This window comes from Drosophila sechellia, chromosome 3R (genome assembly GCF_004382195.2).
Source record: "Drosophila sechellia strain sech25 chromosome 3R, ASM438219v1, whole genome shotgun sequence".
NCBI lineage: Eukaryota > Metazoa > Arthropoda > Insecta > Diptera > Drosophilidae > Drosophila > Drosophila sechellia.
In genome coordinates, this window is record NC_045952.1 from 13048893 (window position 1) to 13063569 (window position 14677).

At 43.2% G+C, this 14677-nt stretch overlaps 1 protein-coding gene across 1 annotated transcript; it reads left to right on the top strand.

Moving 5' to 3' along the window:
• The first annotated feature begins 9549 nt into the window (after nt 1–9549).
• On the top strand, nt 9550–13881 carry LOC6606230 (xanthine dehydrogenase). The gene is made up of 7 exons (XM_002031002.2): nt 9550–9667; nt 9749–9903; nt 9972–10712; nt 10762–10995; nt 11059–12150; nt 12208–12916; nt 12977–13881. Exons 1-7 carry the CDS (start codon nt 9628–9630, stop codon nt 13774–13776), a joined length of 3771 nt encoding a protein of 1256 aa, XP_002031038.1. The 5' UTR covers nt 9550–9627; the 3' UTR covers nt 13777–13881.
• Nucleotides 13882–14677: the final 796 nt, after the last annotated feature.

The following is a 14677-nucleotide window of genomic DNA, read 5'->3' on the forward strand; positions in this document are numbered from 1 at the left end:
TAGGCAGTTTTTGGGGTTGGGAAAGCTGTAGTGGGGAACTAGAACCGATTAAGGATCAATGCTTCAATTAAAGTTTTCAGAGCTGTAAAATTTGAGGAAATGCTGTCTGTAAGTAAACGTTAAGTCATAACTCGATATTTAAGTTTGCTAAGCTGCCTAAGTGCTTATGTTTATTGCAACTTATCTATACTTATGTAAAATGTATCTTAAATATTAATTAGCACACATTTATTTTGGCCAAAATACTGCAGCATAATACCAACCACCTAGACCATGTAAGCTGTATACTTAGAGCTGCAACGAATTTTCAATTTTAGCTTCTTGCCTCGAGTAGCTCATATCAGCATTTCAGCCCGGTTAAGGCCATTTAAATTCCAAATAATATTTCAGGATGCTCCCCGGATCCCCAGACAACCGCACTTACCATGGCCATGTCTTCCTGACTTGCATATTCATGCCGGTGAAGTGGACTCGGCGTATAACTTTATGCACATGTAACTGACATTCAAGCAAGCGTCAAAACAAAAACTTGAGCGAAAGACAAAGGCAAAGAAAACTCCTGCCAAGACAGTGCTCGGAAAAACCCCGGGATGCAGAAGCCAAGAGTGTTTGTGTTCTCAACTCCACGACACTCCAGGGACCTCCTGACAACCTCTTCTGTGTCTTAGGATTTTCGGGGTTTTCTGGTTCGTGCATGGCCTGCTTAAATGTCAGGAGCACAACACAAATGCGTATGTGTTGGCCAACCAACAGGAAGCGGAAGGCAATGTCAAGAATTCAAATTATTCGGTACACAATAAATGGAGGGGATATCTCCTCACTTAACCGCACTTTTTGTGTGGCTCGTTGCCATTACTTAATTGAATTGACTGCAAATACTTTCCTTTGTTTTTGCCACGGATTTTTCCGGACCCGACTCTTCGTTCGCCTCGCCTTCCGTTCGATGATTACAAAGCGCAGCCAAAGGAATTTCTCATTATTGACCACAAAAGTCGTCGGTGGATCACCGCTAACAATGTCTCTGTTACAAATAGCATTCCGCTTCTCCACTCCCCTGAAAATCGAGGAGCATGAGGGAAATGGAATTAAAAATCGTTTGATGGCAAAAACCCAATGGCTAGATTAATGTAAAATTCACTACAAGCCAAAGATACTCGACTAGTTGCATCTGGGAAAAAAATAGAATTAATTAAAACCGAAAGCCATCGGGGAGGTGACATCAAAGTGTTTCTTTGTTCTGGCTTTGGATTCTCGGGTCCTCCAGAGCAAATACCAAAGAACTTCAATTAATGTAAGCAAATGAAGCTCAAATCTCTCTGTTTAAGTATCTGGAACAGTGGTCGGTAAATGAAGTTCGCGATAAAAGAGTTTGAGTTTATATACACATAGATATATATTTTTTACACCCCAAGTCCATTTCATCTTCTAAAACTCATAAAACGAAGTGGAAAAGTAGAAAAGAAAACTCATCACTCGAGCTAATTTAAGCTAAACAAAAGCACAAAAATTTTCTCATTACATGAGCACACACATTTCATTTTTCCGGCCCACCATAATTTTCCCCCATAAAACGTCAAATGTGCCACTTAAAGTGGCCCACACCCAGATTCGGGAATCCTCGATTCAGAATCCTGGCCAACAGTCCCGGTCCCACAGGTGTTTCGACCGCCCGGACGTTCTTCAAATTAAATGAAATGCGTAAAAATGGCAACAATTTGATTTTGTCAGATTTTCCAGGGGGAAAAGGACCCACTCACAGACGCAGCCACAGATACACGGGGCGGATACTTGACGGCAATGAGAATGGGGAGTATCGTAGCTGAGGCACGTAACCATATCGGGATGGTCGAGCAACCCCCGAAACGCATGTTTTATGCAATATTACCTCCCTTTCCCCACCCAACAGCCACTCCTCCTGCTTCGAATTGCACGCGCTGAGCTCCCAAGTTGCTAATTTAAGTGTAATAATCCTCAAAGCCAAGGAAACGTGAGCCAATTTATATGCAAGCATTAGGGTAAGTATTGCCATGGTCGAGGGGAGGGTGTGGCAGAGGGAAAGCTGAGATATGGCAGCAGGTCCATTTACCTGATGGCCAGATTTGTACTAAATTACTGGGAACTAGTTCGCTCTACTAGATGGACTGTGGTAATACTCTCAATATATATAACATATACTCCCAATCATTTTAAGAATAATATCGAACTTACTATACATATTATTGCAATACTACCAATATTTATAATTCTATGATCAAATGGTAATATTTTTCTTAATAAGACTTAGTTTTTCCTCAGTTTTACAGCTTTCTGCTGAAAAGTGATAGATATAACTCTAGTTATAGAGCTCAGAACTAATGCTGAACCTTCAGCTCTATTGGCCATCTAAATATCCCCTGGCTTTGGCTAATAATTGTGACCACACGCGGTGGCCGCCAAACCCGCAGACAATTGTTTATTGAGGGATCCCTGGTTTTGGCTCACACCCTCGACCAAAAATTATGATGCAAACAACCACAACAAACAGACCCCACAAACCCCCCTCTCCATCGACAAAAGTGTTGTACGTGCTCGTTGTTAAAATAAATTTAATATTGATTCAGCTTTTGTAATGAGAAACGCGACAGCATCAAAAGTCCACTTAAAACCCACGGCCTAGTTGGAAACCATAATGCTCTAATGGAGACTGGGGGGCACAAAATCCCCGGGATGTGGGGGATGTTGTCCAGGGTAACACCGCTGTCAAATGTTGCTGTTGTTGCACTTTAGCTGCCCGAAATTAAAAAGCATTTAAATTATGCTGATGCCCAGAGAGAAACAGAGAATAATCGGCAGTGGAGTGGCAGGAGGGGGTGTCCTTTGTCCACACCCCGGTATACTATATATCCCCCCGCTATTACATCACGCTGGACTAGCCAGCAAATGCCGCCCATTTCATACTTGTTATCCCTAACATGGGGCCATTTCATTATAATGCTTGTGGGTCCATCGGCAGACACCAAAAGCACTTTACACGTTTCAGCCGGCCCTTTCATTAAGTTTGGCATATAACATAAATGATAAACAAGGATGCGCGGCGGTTGGGCGGTGTGGAAGGAATTACAATAGAGTACTTGAATTGCACACAGGCGGGGCACTGGGAATTTTTGGAAAATTCTTACCACTTTATTACAGAGAGTGGAAGAGTTAAATGCCAATTCTGAATAAACGTTTGAAGAGTGCCGAGGCATGATATTTGCAGAACTGTGAGTTACATCACACCAACGTATTTTCTAGGACTTAAATAATATTAACTTATTTGCCTAAAGCTGCTATCCTTTAAGTGGATTTAAAGTATTGGTCAGACAAGAAAAAGAATTGTATGATTATACCAAACTTTTCGTACAATTTCATTGACAAAACCATTCTCACTCTATATTTAAGGATGCTTACCTTTCAAGCAGCTCATTAGGCTAAAGCAAAAGTCCTGTTTTGTTGGCTTGACAAAGGTCGACCAACTGAAAGGATACCAAATTTAAGACTGTCGCATTTATTTTTCACTTTTGCATAAAGTAAATTTTAATATTTAGACCGCCTGCAGAGTCAGCCGAAAAACAGGTAAAGGGTACGCAGAGCAAACTATCGTCCTTTTGGCCACTCCTTAGCTGTTGTGACTCCTATTTTTGATAAACCCCGGCAGGTGAGGATTGCTGCCCCCACCACGCTTTTTACCCAACTCTCAGTCGACATTGAAATGGAAATCTGCCCAAAGTTCCAGAATGCAATTAATTTCAACGCCAAAACTCATTAATATCCAGCGAGGAAGGACACTCGAGCGGTCCAGAGTCCTTGGCAGCTACCTTTTTTGTGTTAGCCCTTTTGCTATTTACCTTGGTTAATAATAAAGCAGCCAAAGGCGAGCCTTGTATTATTTTCGCCCACAAAGATGAAAACAAACTCAAACTTGTTGCTCGCCCAGAGCTTTTCATATAAAATGAAAAAATTCCGCCTCTACCTTTTTATTTACCCCTTTTTCTCGGATTTCTCTCCTTTTTTTTTGGCTGCTTTCTTTGAGGCAATGATTTATGGCCAAAGGCCAGAAAAGGTCCTGGCCGGGAAATGAAGTTCAAGGCATCGTAAGTAGTTTCGGAAACGATGAGGAAACGCCGAAACTCCAAAAACGCTGCTGGAAAGTGTAAAAACTCATTCTATCCTTTTGGCGCTCATTCCATCGTCCTGCACTCCGCTGCTCGTTACCTTGCTCAAATTGAAAGGCTCACTCGGGGCTCTCGCGAAAGGATTTGCCGTAGATCTGGAGTCCCTCTTAGGCAGTTGGAAAAAGTTTCATTGTTGTCCCGGGATTTGGGCAAACAAAATTAAGCAGTCTGCAAGTTTTTAATTAAAAAAGGACGAGCGACGTGTGCCTTAAGCGGCTAAGATGCGGGCCACCCTTTGGGCCAAAAGGTGGGGCCGGGATCTCTTTAAAACTGAAACTCCATTATATGGTTCTGGGAATCATTTATAATTTTTTTTCCAAGCCTCGGGCATATATAGTATAGGGATTAAATTTTAATCTTAACAAAGTTTATCGCAGCTAATGTTGTTTTCAAGTCTTTATTGACCCAATTCAAGTTAAATTATAGATGGCTTATGAAGTAATTTCAGGATTTAACAAGCATTGAGTGATTCCAAAGAACATAAATGCTATAAAAATGTGAACAAGCTCTATGACATCCAGACAAAAGTCGAGGATCCCCACCTGTAGGTCGCGTATATAGGCACAAATTGCGTGGCCGTTGGCAGGAAATTTGTTTAATCTCCCAACAAATTGGCGAAGACACGCAATCCAGCGAATGCGAATCGCCAGTCAGGCCAATCGAGCCGAGTGTTAAGCCAAAACTTGATGAGATGCAAATGGATTTGCGAGATAAAGAGCAGACTGCGACTGGCTGCAGTTAAGTGGAAGAGGAGGATCGAGGACCAGTTGGGAGACGGAGACTGCGAGGTGACTGGTACCGAGTCCAGACCCAGACCCAGAGCCAACTCCAGACGTGGGCCCGGTCCATGCCGGCTTATTATTAACTGTATAATGTAATGTGTAGGCAGGAAATTGATTTATTATCAACGTCAGTTAATTTTTTTCGCATTTTATAAATTAAGCAACTCCACAGAGGGCAACTATTTCTTGAAAAAAAAAAGAAACAACGGCAAAAAATAAATCACAAATTAAGTTGTTGGCTCCCACAGTTAACCAGACCGAAAGAAAAGCCCAAAATAAATGAAATAAAGCCAAACAGAATAACGCCCGTCATCCGGAGATAAGGCCAGCTTGTTTGGGGTGACAAACTCCACACCACAGGAGGATGACTTCCAGCAGCCAAGAGAGGAGCAGGCGGAGAAGGGGGATGCCAGGGAGATCTGAGATGGAGCAGGGAAGCTGGGATGGGAGTCATCACGTCACAGTCACTTAATAATTTATCGCGTCTACTTTTTATGTGCGTTTCTGTCCCATTCACCTGATACCCTAACCAGAGGTTAAGCCATAGCCACGGATAGCAACAAATTGCTTATTAAATAATAATAAGAAAAGAAGAAAATCACGGTAAATCCTTTTTTTCTATTAAGGAACCCGTAACGTCATGTTTGCTGACTTCACACAACCTAATCTACTTAATATATTTTCATTATTTATTATCCTATGTAAGCTTAATTTAAGAGCATCTCCACTTCGACTAGAATTCATTCGATTATCCACCGACTTGTTTATATTATCTTTGTATCTTAATGTTTTCTGTTCGTCGTCGGCTGAGATATCTGGTATTTTATCTGCTCGGTAGGCGCCTTGCCAAGTTGCGAGTTGTGCAAAAAGGAATATTTGTGTAGGCCCAGACGAAAAAAAAAGACAAATCAAATAGGAGCCGAAAATAAGTAAGATAACGGGGGACAACTATATATAAAAAGACGCAGACAGGTATTAAAATACACGCTCTTCTTATCTTAAGTGGGCACTTTATTATTAAGACACCCATTAAAAATTCAATATGATATCAAATGCACCAACTCCTGATCGAGAAAATTGTCATCTGTCTCTTCCATAAAAACCAACCCACTCAACTTTCGATTTCTGATCGATATTGTTCGTTATTTTTATGATTGCTGTTACCATTGTTACGATTGGGACGGAAGTCCAGCGAGTCAGTGGAGCCGTGACAAGTTTCCAATTGCATTTCATCAAAGTTTTCGTCAATTTTCGGGTTCAACAGCAAATTGCTATTAAATTGCCACACAATTGCGAATGCCATAAATCGAATGGAATTGAAACGAATCGTATCGAATCGTATTGAATCGAATCGAATCGAAACGGAGCGGCTGAAGTGGAGTTGCCTCTGCTCCAGGTTCGATTCCATAACCATGTCCATGTCTATGGAGCCGACCAACTCCCGCACTCCCACTCCCCGGAGCTGAAATTTAATGGCCTGGTTTTCCGCTTGGTTAACTCAATTTGCGTGGCTTCTTTCAATTAGGTTTCCGCTGTCTGCTTTGTTGGCTGCAAAGCTCATTTCACTTAAATATAAAATTCGTTATTTGTTTATTTGTCGCCCATAGACGGGGAGACGGGGGTTCCGTTCAAAGAGTTTTTATGGATTTTCCGTTGAGCTCGTAAAATATAAATGTTGAGTAGTAGTGCTGCTTTCCATTTTCCATTTGTCAGCCGCAAATGAGTTCGACGACAGTTTTTCGTAGAGCTGTGAGGGAGGCTCGGCAGGTGCAGGTTGACCCAACCCGTTTTCGGGCACAAACCGATCCCATTTGCACCTGGGTGGCTCCATCAGAAGGTAACCCGAAACCGAAACAACTGCTAATCAATAATGAAGCGCTGATGAATCAATTAAATGGCATTTCGGCCACACAAAACTTATCCAAGTGCAGTCATTTATCACACGACCCATAAAGAAGCAGCCATTCAATGCAGCAAAAGTCATTAAAGTGGGCTACGTCCTGCATCAACTTAACCCTCGTGCCACATGCGCCACACGGACGAGGAAGCTGGCCCAAAACGATAAACGCGAAATTATTTCAAGCAAATAATGCGAATTTAATGTGACATCCGACAGGCGACAAGAGACTCGCCAGGAGGAGGAGCAAGTCCAAGTCCAAGTTCCGAGCCAACAAGCCAATGAAAGCCAAGGAGATGGCCAGGCGAAGACCAAATCGCAAACCAGCAATCAAATATGTTCAGATGACAGGGGAACTTGAATGCTCTTACATATAGTATTAAAAAGATATGGGATCAATATAATCAGCAAACTTGAGGCTTACTAGTCTTAGCTACTTTAAGATTATTAACATTAACATTTGTTATTTAAAAGAAACCTATTTGTTAAACAATTCATAACTGTCTTGCATGAATTATAAATAGTGGGATCTGAACAGATACTTCTTTATAATGTTTAGTCATAAATAAAGGTTACAGTAAGTAATACCTCGGAGCGGATATATAATTTTCACATAAGATGTATTTATTCTGCACCCATTGCATTCTAAGCTGCCCAATAAACCTGGCTTTACCCTTTCCTATCCGAAGGAGGATTCTTGATACCTGCTGGCAGTTTCCAGTCCTCCTTTTGTCCAGTTTGATGTGACAGCCGATGGTCCGCTCCATCCCCTTTCACTGCCTCTAGAGGAGAACTCATGAGTCCCATCTCCACAGCCCTGACACACACCAAATGACGCATTATTGAACTGTCAATGGAAGTGACAAAGGGTTAACAGTGTCACCATGGAGGACTACCCATTTATTTCAGTCGCCCCTGCTTTTCTCGCTTTAACATAATGATATGCTGGTTGGTTGGTTGGTTGTCCAATATTGTTTAAACTAGGGTTGATGACAAACTTACAATAAAAAAGTATCCTAAACCATACTAGAAGAAATCAGAAGCTTATTAAAAATTGCAACTAGGAAAACCAACTATAACCACTATATCAGAATATGTTAAAGATGCCACCCGTGGTATTTGTCATATTGCATGATGGACAGAATGAAGTTCCACAAGTTTGGACTTCATCTATTCACTTTTTCTTTCACTATCACAATCTCTGTGTGAAAAGTTTCCCCAGAAACTTTGGCTAATCTCAAGGCCCCGAGGCGAGTGAACATTTCAAGCTGGCATATTTATGATATGAGCTGGGAGGCATCTCACCTTGCCTTCCTGACCTGGGCTTGGCCTGGGCTTGTGGGCAGGGTTCTGGCCCTGGTTTTGGCCTGGTCGACTATCAGTGGGTCAGTGTCATCATCCGAGCCGCACTGCTGAGCATCAAATGGCCGTTGGCCAATAAAGCCCAACACTTGACCAGGGTGTGGGTATGTCTCGACTGGCGACCAGGTCTCTCTCCGCATCATCTTTTGGGCCGGGCTCTGGATTCGAATGCGAATGCGCCTGAAGTCGGAGATGGGGCAGATGGAGGTGCTCACCTCACTTTTCTTGTTTGATAAGGATCCGCAATCGAGAACGAAGACAGGGCGAAGGCGTACGGTCGAATATATTGGAATTTTATTATGCATGACAGCTCCAAAAAAAAAGGAGAAACAACAATGGACACTCCCCCGACAACAACGGCAACAACAAGGAGCGGCTGGGTCAGTGTCGGGGTTTCCAGATGAACCCCTTCCCCGAACTCCTCCAACTTAACCCTCTGCTTACCTGTTTGACAGCGGGTTGCCTCCGATTCGTCCGATTCCTTTGATTGGAGTTACCAAAATGCTTAGACATGTGAGAAGAGATTGCGTTATTCATATTTTAATTTTACTTGTTTAAGGCCTCCTCATCATTTTTCCCTCATTTCTGTTCGGCTTTGATTATTATTTTGTGTTTGGAGAACGATTCTTGAATATCGATAAGGTGCCAAGGCGGAACGGCTGCTTTGTTGTTGGCTCGGCGCAGTGGATCTTGTTCTGCATGTTTTGTGCATGATTATGTAACATTTTTTGGTGGCTGACCCGTCGTCCAAGCGTTCCTCGAAAAGGAAACATCGATTTATATTTTGACAAATGATTTACCAATGAGTTGACAGTTTTATTCGGCTTATTTTCCCCGTTTTTTTATGGAAACGGTTAATAAAAGAAACAACGAGGAGGGAACATGTATTTAATTAATTAAGTCGCGTCAAGATACAAAATCCGAATGGCGATAAAGGAGCCAATAACGAAAAACATTAAGCCTTGTTTGGGATAAAAAGTGCCTGATATAAAATGACTAATGATGAGTTGGCAAATGAAAAACTGCATTTGAATACAGCCACAAATTAAATCCTTTAAACACAAAGCATTGAATTTCTAATGGAATCAGTTACCTCTGCTAATCGGTATATCAAATAATGGAAATTGCAGCCAAACAAAGGCGAAAAATGTCAACATTTTAGATGAATGAATTCACTAAAGCGGGAATATGCCATTTATAACGTTTTTTAGCAAATTACTCTTTATTTAGAAGCTGACAAAGGCAAATATTAAATTAGTCCGTAGATGATAAAATGCAATAAATGGAGGTTTTAGGCCAGCAAGTGCCAGTTGAGAGGAGATCGTAACTGCAGCTGGTTATAGCGACCAAAACTGAGAGTTTATTCAATAACTAAAATATAAATTAAAGTCAAATGTCGACCACCTTCACCATAAATGGACAACCTTATACAGGTATGATAAGACACTAGGCATAGGATACTTTAAGTGTAATGAGTATCTCTCGACTTACCAATTAATCCCGATCTGTGCCAGTTAACCTTACCGACCTTCCACCGGACATAACTCTGAACACCTTCATCCGGGAGCACGCCCAACTGACGGCCACGAAGTTCATGTGTCTGGAGGGAGGATGTGGAGCCTGTGTTTGCGCAGTGAGCGATGGGAAGATCACCTGGACAGTGAACTCGGTGGGTTGAAGGGCAGCCAGATCATTCCAGCTCTAACTTTGCTCCTGCTTCTGCTCCTCGATTTTCAGTGCCTCAAGCTGTTGAATACCTGTGCCCAGCTGGAGATCATTACGTGCGAGGGACTGGGTAACCAGCTAACGGGCTACCATCCCATTCAGAAGCGGCTGGCCAAGATGAACGGCACCCAGTGCGGCTTCTGCTCGCCGGGATTCGTGATGAACATGTATGGGTTGATGGAGCAGCATGGCGGCAGAGTGACCATGGAGGAGGTGGAGAACTCCTTCGGTGGAAACATTTGTCGCTGCACTGGATATCGTCCCATTCTGGATGCCATGAAGTCCTTTGCGGTGGACAGCACCATTGATGTTTGCGAAGAGAGCGTTGATATTGAGGATCTCAGCATGAAGGCTCGAAATTGTCCAAGATCGGGAAATGCCTGCAAGGGTGCATGTCGACAATCCAAACTAATCTACGAGGATGGATCCCAGTGGTACTGGCCAAGCTCACTGTCGGAAATATTCGAGGCGCTAGAAAATGTCGGGGATTCGGAAGAGTTCATGCTGGTTGGAGGTAATACGGCTCATGGTGTCTATAGGAGATCCCCCGACATAAAGCATTTCATTGATGTGAATGGAGTGGAGGATTTGCATCAGTATAGTTCAGATAAGGAAAAACTAACATTGGGAGCTAGTCTCAGCTTGACCGAAACAATGGAAATAATACGAAGCACTTCGAAGCAATCAGGATTTGAGTATCTTGAGGTCCTGTGGCACCACATCGACCTAGTCGCCAATGTTCCTGTTCGAAATGTAAGCAAACTTATATGTTATTAGAATATTTTAATATTTTATGTTTCAGTCGGGCACTTTGGCAGGCAATATTTGTACCAAAAAGGAACATCCCGAGTTTCCATCCGATATATTTATATCCTTTGAAGCCTTGGATGTCAAGGTTGTTGCCATGAAAGGCGTTGATGATGAAAAAGAAATGACTCTAGAGGAATTTTTGGGTGATACGGATAGAAAAATGCTGCTCAAGGCTTTTATTCTGCCAAGCTACCCCAAGGATATGTATATTTACGACTCTTTTAAGGTAACTCTAATCAAAACAAACCTTAAATAACTTAATATTATATAATTATTCTCCTATCTTTAGATCATGCCACGAGCACAAAATGCCCATGCTTATGTCAATGCAGGATTTCTTCTGGAATTGGATGGCAACTCCAAGGTGAAATCTGCCCGTATTTGCTTTGGTGGAATTCGACCGGACTTCATTCATGTCACAGATATTGAACAGCTAATGGTGGGTCACAGTCCCTACGAATCCAATTTGGTGGAACAAACATTCAGCAAGCTGGAGGGTCTGGTCAAACCGGATGAGGTTCTACCCGATGCCAGTCCCGCCTACCGTTCCAAATTGGCCTGCGGACTGCTCTACAAGTTCCTCTTGAAACACGCCCCCGATGCGGAGGTCAGCGGAAAGTTCAAGAGCGGCGGTGAGCTGCTCCAGCGGCCACTCTCCTCCGGCTTGCAGCTCTTCCAGACCAATAAACAGACCTACCCCGTGACACAGGTCGTGCAGAAGCTGGAGGGCATGATCCAGTGCTCCGGAGAGGCCACCTACATGAACGATGTGCTGACCACTTCCAACTCCGTTTACTGCGCCTTTGTGGGCGCCACGAAAGTGGGAGCCACCATCGATCAAATCGATGCTTCGGAAGCTCTTCAACATCCTGGAGTGGTGGCCTTCTACACTGCGAAGGACATTCCCGGAACGAATACTTTCTGTGAGCCCAGTTTTGGTTACGAAGCGGAGGAGATCTTCTGCTCTGGAACGGTGCGCCACTCCGAACAACCAGTGGGTGTAATCGTGGCTCTTACTGCTGACCAAGCTCAAAGGGCCACAAAACTGGTCAAGATCAGCTACAGCAGCCCCAGTTCCGACTTCAAGTTGATGCCGAGTTTGAAGGATGTGTTCTCCTCCGCAACTCCAGACACTTCTCGCATTATACCCTTGGTTATATCAAAGCTTAAGGAAGTTAAGTTTTCTGACAAACCTGATTTGGAAGTAAGGGGAATATTCGAGATGGGACTGCAGTATCACTTTACCATGGAACCGCAGACCACTATTATTATTCCTTTTGAAGATGGACTGAAGGTCTTCTCGGCTACCCAATGGATTGATCAGACTCAATCTGTGATTGCTCATACCCTGCAGATGAAAGCCAAAGATGTGCAACTAGAGGTAACACAAATAATTTAATTAAGTTTGTTTAGTATTATTTAAGTACTTTCGTTGTAGGTTCGCAGATTGGGTGGTGGATATGGCTGCAAAATATCCAGAGGTAACCAGGTTGCCTGTGCAGCCGCCTTGGCTGCCCATAAGCTGAATCGTCCCGTTCGCTTTGTCCAATCGCTGGAGTCCATGATGGATTGCAATGGAAAAAGGTGGGCCTGTCGTTCCGAATATCAGTGTCACGTGAAGACCAGTGGCAGGATCGTCGGGCTGTCCAACGACTTCTACGAGGACGCTGGCTGGAACACTAACGAGAGTCCTGTGCAAGGACACTCCACTTTCACAGCAGCCAACTGCTATGAATTCACCGATAGCAACTTCAAGCTGAGTGGTCATGCTGTGCTTACGGATGCTCCCAGTTCCACTTGGTGCCGGGCTCCTGGATCGGTGGAGGGCATTGCTATGATGGAGAACATCATCGAGCACGTGGCATTCGAAATCCAGAAAGACCCAGCCGAAGTGCGACTTGCAAACATTAGTAAGAAGAGTAAGATGGCAACCGTACTTCCAGAGTTCCTCAAGACTAGGGAGTACTACTCCCGGAAGAAGGAGATCGAGAAATTCAATGCCAACAATCGATGGAAAAAAAGAGGCTTGGGTCTCTCCTTGATGAACTTCCCCGTCATCTACATTGGGCAGTTTCCGGCAACAGTGACTATTTACCATGTCGATGGCACTGTTGTGGTTACCCACGGGGGCATAGAAATGGGTCAGGGTGAGTAAGGGGACTGTCTTTCATTGGACTTGTACTAATTACCCCTTTTATTATTTATAGGTATGAATACGAAGATAGCTCAAGTGGCGGCCTACACCCTGGGAATCGATTTGAGCTACGTGAAGGTGGAGTCCTCAACTACCATCAATGGAGCCAATTCGATGGTCACTGGCTATGCCATCGGAAGCGAGAGTGTCTGCTATGCAGTCAGTAAGATCTGCGAAACGCTCAATGCCCGATTGAAGCCAGTGAAAAGGGCCAAGGCCACTTGGGTGGAGACCGTGGAGGCGGCCAATGCCCAGTTAATCAACCTCATAGCCTCGGATCACTACAAGACCGGCGACATGCAGAACTACCATGTGCTGGGACTGGCCCTTTCCGAGGTGGAGATGGATGTGCTGACCGGCAACATTCTGATCAGGCGGGTGGACATCCTAGAGGACGCCGGCGAAAGCTTGAGTCCCTGGATAGATGTCGGCCAGGTGGAGGGCGCCTTCGTCATGGGCCTGGGCTACTGGCTCAGTGAACTGCTCATCTACGAGGGCGACAATGGTCGCCTGCTGACCAACCGCACATGGAACTACAAGCCCTTGGGTGCGAAGGACATTCCCATTGATTTCCGCGTGGAACTGGTCCACAATCCACGACCGAGTAGCTCGGGTTTCATGGGCTCAAAAGCCACCGGAGAGCCTCCTTGCTGTTTGGCTGTAAGTGTGATTTTCGCACTTCAACAGGCTCTGCAATCAGCGCGCCAGGATGCAGGACTTCCTCGGGAGTGGCTTCGTTTGGGGGCACCTACAACTCCAGAGACTCTGCTACTTAATGCCGGTCACCAAGTTTCGGAATTCAAGTTGAAATAATGTCAATTTCATATATCCAAGTGCGAGTATAACTATTGCAAATGATATATTTTATACAATAATATTATAATCCAAAATATACATTTTATATCCAATTAAAAATCATATATGTACTTCCAATTAATTAATTCTAACCCCATTTTCGTTCCTTTTTAATTAGTATTTATTAATTTTGCTTAACTAAACGGTTTTCTCAATGTGTTATGTCATCCAAAGCTTGATATTCTAGTTTATCGTTAAAAGTTTTTTTTATATGCGAAGCTTTCAAAATGATTTATTTGTTTTGAAAGCTCCGAATTTCGAACTGAGAGAAAAAACGGTATGTTTTTTCGCCGGCCGGTTAACACATTCTCTTTATGTTTATCGCGGCACTCTCTTTTATTTTTAGTGTACACGTGATTCGCTTTGCCGGTTATTTACAGTTCTTTTCACGCGCGTCACGAATTTAAAGCATATTTGCGAGTCTGCCCATTTCGAAAAGTCATACAATACCTTGAAAAATATTTAATACATATATGTATGTATCAAGTCATTCGCATATGAAATTAAAATGCAATCTTAGTTTAAACAAAGGCTTTCTCTGTTGATAGAGTAATTTTGTGACTCAGCAGTATTTGTATAAATATTTCATTGGCAACTACTGAATACCCTAGCAATTGCATCTAATAAGTGAGGTACAATTAATACATTAATACTTTTTAAAAGTCTTTATGTTAATTTGGAAGCTTTAAAGTGCGGAAGGGTATCTAAAGTGTACATCTGCCGATTCTATGCCCCCTTTTCACAGCTATTTTTACAAACATCGAAAATTTGCCGACGAATTGAGTGGCGAAGCAACAAGCAAAATTCGGCGGGACCAGTTTTTTTTTTGGATTTTTTGCTCATAGAGGCTTGGAGTCGA

Coding starts and splice junctions, on each gene's coding strand:
- LOC6606230 (XM_002031002.2), top strand. CDS start 9,628: ATGTCGACCACCTTCACCATAAATGGACAACCTTATACAG. Junction 9,668..9,748: donor AAATGGACAACCTTATACAG/GTATGATAAGAC, acceptor GATCTGTGCCAG/TTAACCTTACCGACCTTCCA. Junction 12,151..12,207: donor CCAAAGATGTGCAACTAGAG/GTAACACAAATA, acceptor CTTTCGTTGTAG/GTTCGCAGATTGGGTGGTGG.